Genomic DNA, 6,827 nt, shown 5'->3' with positions numbered 1-6,827 from the left:
CTTGACTGGTTACGTGCGAAGGCCAGCCAACATCGTCCGGATCATTTGCGCCAGCAATGGGACACTATCAAGCTCGATCCATACTGGCCTCGAGCCTGGATCAAATAAGAGATCCTGATAGCGAAAAGTGTGACCGTTGCATTCCGAGCGCAACTATTGAGTGGAGTGTTTTGGGCAATGCCATTGCAAAGTCTGGCAATCTTGGACAGCTAGATGGTGAGCACGCAGCTCACTTGTGGTCATTCTGGGACGAACGGTGTTTAAACAAACACGAAGCCGACAAAGCTGGATTCTCTTCCTCGAAAGGTTTGTTCTCTTTCTGGTCGCTTATGCACATGCATAGAACATCAGAATCGGCGTTCACGGTTTAGACATGCGCCCCGGTCGGCAGCAGGTGGTCGATACGTAAGACACGGGGCTGCTGCTATTGGCTTGATCTTTTGGTCTAACAATCACATTGTTAGTAAATAACCATGTCCCATGATGCAAAATGTAATTCATAATTATCGTATGCGAGCTGCCCTGCCACGCATCTGGCCACAAAGCAGTGTTGCCAGAAAGGACGAGAGGATGGCGAAACTATGTCAAATGGAGGGACGGGCTAACATTAACCTTTTGAACTTGACTGCATAATATTCTACGTTCAGATTTTGAACGGATACACTGCGATTAACTTTTTCTCGAGCAGTAACAAAGAATTTGGGTCTTTATGAAAGTGACAATTTGTCTGTTACATTGAACCGTAACTCTCTTCCGCCGAACCTGGCGATATCGCAATCTACGATGCTTTGCTTAAGCGAAAACATCCGTCGCAAACCTGTCGTACGTTAGCTGGGCACCGAACATCACAGGGCTGTACTGACCTTTCATTCCTCAATCTCTCGAGCCATTCTCGTTCTTCCTGGTCATCCATTTCCTTACCATCCTTCTTCATCTTCGTCTCCTTTGCAATCTTAATCAACGTCTCCTGGGCGCCGTCGCCTACATCCCTGCTACCGCACACGAAGAACTTTGCGCCAGCATCGAAAAGCTCAACAATATCCTCTTTGTCGTGGTAGAGGCGATCTTGGACGTACTTGCACCCTTCGGATTGATCAGAGGCGCGAGAGAATGCGAAGCGGAGAGAAACAGCGCCAAGCTGTTCCCAGCGTTTGAGAAGATCGGCGTACAGCAAGTCGCTGTCAGGGCCGTGGCAGCCGTAAAACAGCAAGGCTGGTGCAAGTTCACGACCGGCTGCAAGCTGAGCGGCGCGTTCTTGGATAAAACCACGGAATGGCGCAAGACCTGTGAGTCATTAATCACGTGTACTACCTTTCCACGTCAGAATACATACCTGTGCCAGCAGCGATCATAATGACAGGCACGTTCTTCGAATCTTTGGGTAGATGGAATGCCTGATGACTCGATCGAACGCTGACATGTAGCTTATCGCCAGTCGCAAGATGTGACAAGTAGTTCGACGCAACACCTACGAATCGTCCCTGGCCACTGAACGCTGGCTGATCAACAACACCATACGTAAGCGTGACATTGTTTGGCTTCCAGAGCGGCGAGGATGAAATAGAGTACTGGCGAACTCGCATCGGTGGCTGCATCTTCAAGAAGACACCCAAAGGCAGTTGCACAGAAGGGAATCGCTCAAGCAAGTCCAGCACCGACACCCGTTTGGCTGTGATCTCTTCCGAGAAGCTTTCGTCCGCAAGGCATGAGAGCTCCTTCTGTGCAGCCTCGTCACGGGTTGCATCTGCCAGTGCATGCACGTTGCGTTTGCTGGCCGGCTGTGCGAGCTCAACGTAAGCGCCAAAGACATCAATAGCACTGATAGGCTGGTCGATGGGCAAGGTGGTGGGTCCAGGCGAGGAAATCGTGAGCATACTATCCCAAGACAAGCCAAAATATCTCATGGCTCGATGGATGTTCTCTTTGGGGTTGAGAGGGAGTATGGCAAGATAGTCACCTGCCGAGTAGGTCATATCCGAAGGTAGACTGATCTCGATATGTCTTTTTTCGGAGACATCTGAGCCGGAGAGCACCTTGACTTCTTCGACGCGGGCCTCGCGAACATCCTGACGCAGTGTCGAAGACCGTGGTGTTGAGATCTCCACATCAAGTGTTGCTTCCAAAGAGCCTTCCCCTTCAGCCTCGGATGAGCCATACTTCTCTCGCACGGTAGGCCAGAAGATTCGATCTTCCCAGGTCTCGAACTCGGTAAAGATATCTCCTTGAGCTGCATCGGCAGTGCCCATGTCCACAAGACGAATACCGCCTGCCTTCTCTAACTCCTGATTGAGGTACTTGGGTACCTTGTGGAAAGTCTTCGCCCAGTCTCGGTGTCCGCAGCCAAACACAGCATACGAGACATCCTTGAGCTCGTTCTCTTTCAGCGTCCCCACCCATTGCACAAAGTGCGTCGCATTGTCAGCTGGCTGTCCTTCATACGACGCTGTTACTATAACCACTGGCCTGTCTTTAGGCAGATTGTCCTTGGCCGTATCCAGAGTATCGACCACGTCAGCCCTGAATCCGTGGTTTGCAGCGTCGCTAGCCAGTCTGTTCGCAAGTGCCTCGCAGGTGCCACTGTTCGATCCGTAGTAGATAGAGATTGGCTTACCCTTCGCAAGCTTCTCTTTGCGCACTTGCGGTGTACCGTTCGCGGGTGGAGGGTCATTCAGTGTAGCTGAAGCGAGGGAACGCTCAAGGGCAGTAGCAGATACGCCGCTTCGGAGGTTTGCGCGCATGTAAAAATCCTTAGGCTTGATCGTGAGTGTTTGCTTGATCTGGAGTTGGTACGAGGGGTCGTCCATGGAGAAGTTGAAGTTCTGCAGGAGCATCGCCATCACCAAGAGAGCTTCCTGCCAGGCGAAGGGCCGGCCAATGCATCCTCTCATACCGTTACCAAACGGCTTCCAGCAGTTCGGAAATTCTTCATTGCGGCGGTTGAACTCCTCATCCAACATTCGCTCAGGTCGGAACTCTTCAGCATCCTCTCCATACACAGCGGGATCTCGATGAATCTTGGTGAAGAGGGCAAGCAGGGGTACATTCGCCTTGACCGGATATTTGCCGCCGATAATAGTATCTTCCTTTGCGGTAAGAGCAATAGATGGAGCTGTTGGCGACAGGCGTAACGATTCACGCAACACCGCGTTAAGGTATGGTAGCTTCGTGAGATGATCAACGGTGATTGGATTTTTGCCGATCACGTTGTCAACCTCCTGTTGTGCTGCCTCGTACGCTGCAGCGTTCTTCAAGAGATAGTACCATGTGAATGAAAGGAGCCCAGAAGTGGTCTCGTGGCCGGCGACCAGGAACGTAATCATGTTGTCCACCACGCTGTCGTCCTAGGTGGGTTAGTCACGAAATCAAGAACAACGTGCTACGATACATACGGTCATTGTCTTTCCAGTCTTCGGATCCACGCCCTTCAGCATGCCGTTGAGCAGATCCTTCTTGTCCGTGGGGTTCTGCTTTCGTGTGTTGATGACGTCAAAACTTGTCTTTCGAAGCAGCTCGATATCGTCTTGGTACTTCTGGCTTTCTGCGCGGTAGAACATCTGCGTGACTACATCTCTACGTGCACGCACTCCACTGACCTTTAAGAAATCTGCCATTGCCTGGATCATAGGGTGCATATTTTCTGAGTAGTATGAGTTGAAGCGGTAGTCCATCGCGCACAACGCGATTGTATCCAAAGTTAGCCTAGTGAAGTCGTCGGTGACTTTGATTATATGGTCAGGTCCATGACGCGCCCACTTCATGACGAGTTGGGAAGCAATGTCGTGCATCTCTGGAAACATATTGCGAATGGCCAATGGACCCAGCTGAGGAAGTAGTACGCGATGCGCGATTCCCCAATTTTCTTCTTGCGGCCCTCTTGCTGTGAACAGTCCATCGTGTACACCATTTCGAACTTGATTTAGTGCAGCCGCGATGATCTTTGAGAAGCGTTCCTCATTACAAATCTCGTCCATCACCGCTTGCGAGCCAATCACGATACGTTCTTTGCCAGCAATGTAAAACTTCCATATCGGACCTATGCTTATTAGTCTTAAGTGTTCTGGGACACGTTCGGAGCGGTGTACCGTAGGTGTCCGTGAGGTTGCAGAGCGACTGTATCGGGTTCTCGGCGTCAATGTCGGATATGTTTCCAATGAAAGGAAGTCCTGGAGGCCCGGGAATTGTCGCTGTGTCTGAACTCATAATTATGGAATGCACAATCTGGGTTGAAATGGAGTTTTGGTTGGTAAGTACTGCACGCTGCTGGTTGATGGAAAGTTTCTGTTGGGTGTAAGAACGTTATGCTCGCCCTGCGCTGCGTCGGAGGCTAGCTAATCTTGTCGTCCACGCAGGAAAGGGCGCCAAGAATGACGCAGTGTGCAGCTCTCGCAAATCACGTAGCGAACACCGAAGGGTATTTGAGACAGTCTGGTAGCTAGGTACTCTTCCGATGCCTCGGTCGGTATTGACAGATGTAAGAACGCTGATTCGCTGACGACTGAGCCGCGCCAGAGACTATCCACGGAGTGTCACAATCGGCCGAGGCTGGAAGTCGGTGTGTACAAGAACTCCGATGTTGGGTTGAGCGACGCAGTCCAATGCGGGAACGTCTGAGTTATACTCCGGGTTGCGATAATGGTCTTGTCTTGTCAACTCAACTGCGAGCTGGAGGGGGCGACGCTGTGTGGCAGGACGTTTCGAAAGTTCGTGCCCGCCATGGTCGGCGGTCGGCGGTCAAGCATGTGAAGCCGAGCATGCGTGATCGGCCTTCGTGACACGAGGTGTACACAACGCACGTAAGCTATTCCAAGAGTGCAGCGTGTTGGATATATGGTGGATCGAGGTAAAGCATAATTGTGGCTGCATCGACACCGAGCGGACTAACATCTGGATTGTGAGCTCTGCGTGTTGCGTTCCGTAGCATACTTCTGAGATGGTAGCCCTTTCTGTGATTGGTCCAGGAGCTGCGCCGGTGCAGTCTTGCTCGAGTGCAACTGCACGGATTTTTGCCACGATTGGAGTCTTCGCAGAATACACCACCTTGGAGGTCGTTGTATAAACATTGTGGCACCGGTTGGAGGATACTTGTCGAGGAGCTTGGTCGATTGCAATAAATGTGTACTTACTGCGTGTCGTAACCCTCATTCTGACTTGTCTCGAGTCACATGTTTGTCTCTGTATGCTCTGGGTTGCGATTAGGATCTAGTCTTTGTTGAATTCCTCACGGCTTTATTCGATTGGGCGCATATAGCTTGAGTGATAGAGCTCGAGATCGAATCCACAGAAAATTCATCGATGAAGAAGGGACAAGCTCGTCTGGCGAGGCGCAGACCTGTGTGGGCTACAGTATCGGTAAGAAGCTGCTATATTGTGAGTAAAAGCAGGATAAAAAAGCGTGAACAGATTGTACCAAGGTGAAGTAGGACGCTAGAGTTGGGTAGCCATGGAAGCCGCGGCGAAGGGCAGGATTGATTTCCCTTTGTACTTGCGAGCCTCGGAGGGTTCGTTCCAAGCGTGTTTGATTTCATTGCTGCTTGCATAGTTTGTCAATTGAGGAGGTGTGAGTGCGTTGCGTGTACTGGCACTCCTAGAAGGTTGAGCTAGTATTGTTAACCTTGCGGATCACCTACTTGGAGGTTCGCCTGTACAGTTTCTTGGAGAGTCACAGGCGTCGCATCTGAAAACAGCTGAGGCAGTTGGACTGATCACAGAGGGCAATGCAATCATCAGGGCTAGTGAGAATTGCTAGGACGTGGAAAGGCTGGACTTGCGGGAAGAGTAACTTTGAGAGGTAAAGAGCTAGGAGTATCGTCATCATAGCATTAGATTTTAACCGTTTTGCATTATAGTACAGACTACTAATTCCATCTCCTCCTCATTAGAACGTCATTTTGACATTGATCGTTTTCTGTCCTGCATAACGCACGCGAGATCTAGTCGTCTACAAGGCGAAGAGAGCAAGGGCGGCAGCGCCGAGGAGACCAGCAGCATGTGTGGCCTGGGCGGCAGCACCAGTGAACTGGCTCTGGGAAGCAGAGGGAGTAGCGGAAGCAGTACCGTTGGAAGAGTGGGTAGCAGTGGCGGCGTGGCTGGAAGCTACAGATTGCGCGCTGGAGATGCCGCTGGCGATAGCGCTGGACAAGCTGCTCGCTGCCGACTCAACAGCAGAGCTTGCCTGAGAAATGACAGAGGAAGCGGAAGCGGCGGCGGACGAGGCGGCGGCGGAGGTGACGCTGGCAGCAGCCGATGAAACGGCGGAAGAGCTGTCAGGGATCTCAATGGGCACGCCAGCGGCTGCGCAGGTGGACTCGACGCCGGAGATGGTGGTGGCCTGGTCCTCGGCGGAGCAGGCTTTCTGCACGCAGGGCTGGACGGTGGCCAGCAACTCGGTGCCCTTCTTACAGTGGCAAGCGAAGTCGGTCAGACCAGAGCAGCCGTCAGTGGTGAGGGGAGTGATAAAGCAGGTCAACTGTTATGTGTTAGTTGTAATCTTGAAGGACGGCAATGATGGATACGCACGGCGCATGACGGGATGTTGTCGAGCTGAGCGGAGGCAACAGAGGCCAGGGCGATGATGGAGGCAACAGTGAAGGTCTTCATCTTGATTGGTGTATGAATTCGTGTGTGGATTGACGGCTTAGTAAAGGTTCTAGGTTTGTATGTGTAAACGACGGTGATGGTTACGGGAGAAGAGCACAAAGGATGTTCAAGGCTTTATATCTACACAGTAGGCCGCATTGGCCTTGTAAAGGCACAGTCCGTGTTCAGAAGATCCACTGTCCACCATCATCACATGCAGTACCTGGAAGTGTTCGAAGCGGCTAAGCGGT

General features: G+C 51.7%; 2 protein-coding genes across 2 annotated transcripts, besides 1 other annotated feature; both read right to left on the bottom strand.

Annotated features, from left to right (window-relative positions):
- Nucleotides 1–792: 792 nt before the first annotated feature.
- Nucleotides 793–4,200, bottom strand: EKO05_0001772 (uncharacterized protein; the record flags this gene model as incomplete). Its single annotated transcript, XM_038937365.1, has 5 exons — nucleotides 793–817; nucleotides 864–1,284; nucleotides 1,334–3,341; nucleotides 3,390–4,033; nucleotides 4,083–4,200. The coding sequence occupies 5 exons, from the start codon at nucleotides 4,198–4,200 to the stop codon at nucleotides 793–795; spliced, it is 3,216 nt and encodes a 1,071-aa protein (XP_038802527.1).
- A 1,738-nt stretch (nucleotides 4,201–5,938) lies between these two features.
- On the bottom strand, nucleotides 5,939–6,597 carry EKO05_0001771 (uncharacterized protein; the record flags this gene model as incomplete). The annotated part of the gene is made up of 2 exons (XM_038937130.1): nucleotides 5,939–6,466; nucleotides 6,517–6,597. 2 exons carry the CDS (start codon nucleotides 6,595–6,597, stop codon nucleotides 5,939–5,941), a joined length of 609 nt encoding a protein of 202 aa, XP_038802526.1.
- Nucleotides 6,185–6,241: a tandem repeat.
- Nucleotides 6,598–6,827: the final 230 nt, after the last annotated feature.

Source organism: Ascochyta rabiei, chromosome 2, assembly GCF_004011695.2.
Source record: "Ascochyta rabiei chromosome 2, complete sequence".
Classification (NCBI taxonomy): domain Eukaryota; kingdom Fungi; phylum Ascomycota; class Dothideomycetes; order Pleosporales; family Didymellaceae; genus Ascochyta; species Ascochyta rabiei.
This window is presented reverse-complemented; position numbering and strand designations above follow the sequence as displayed.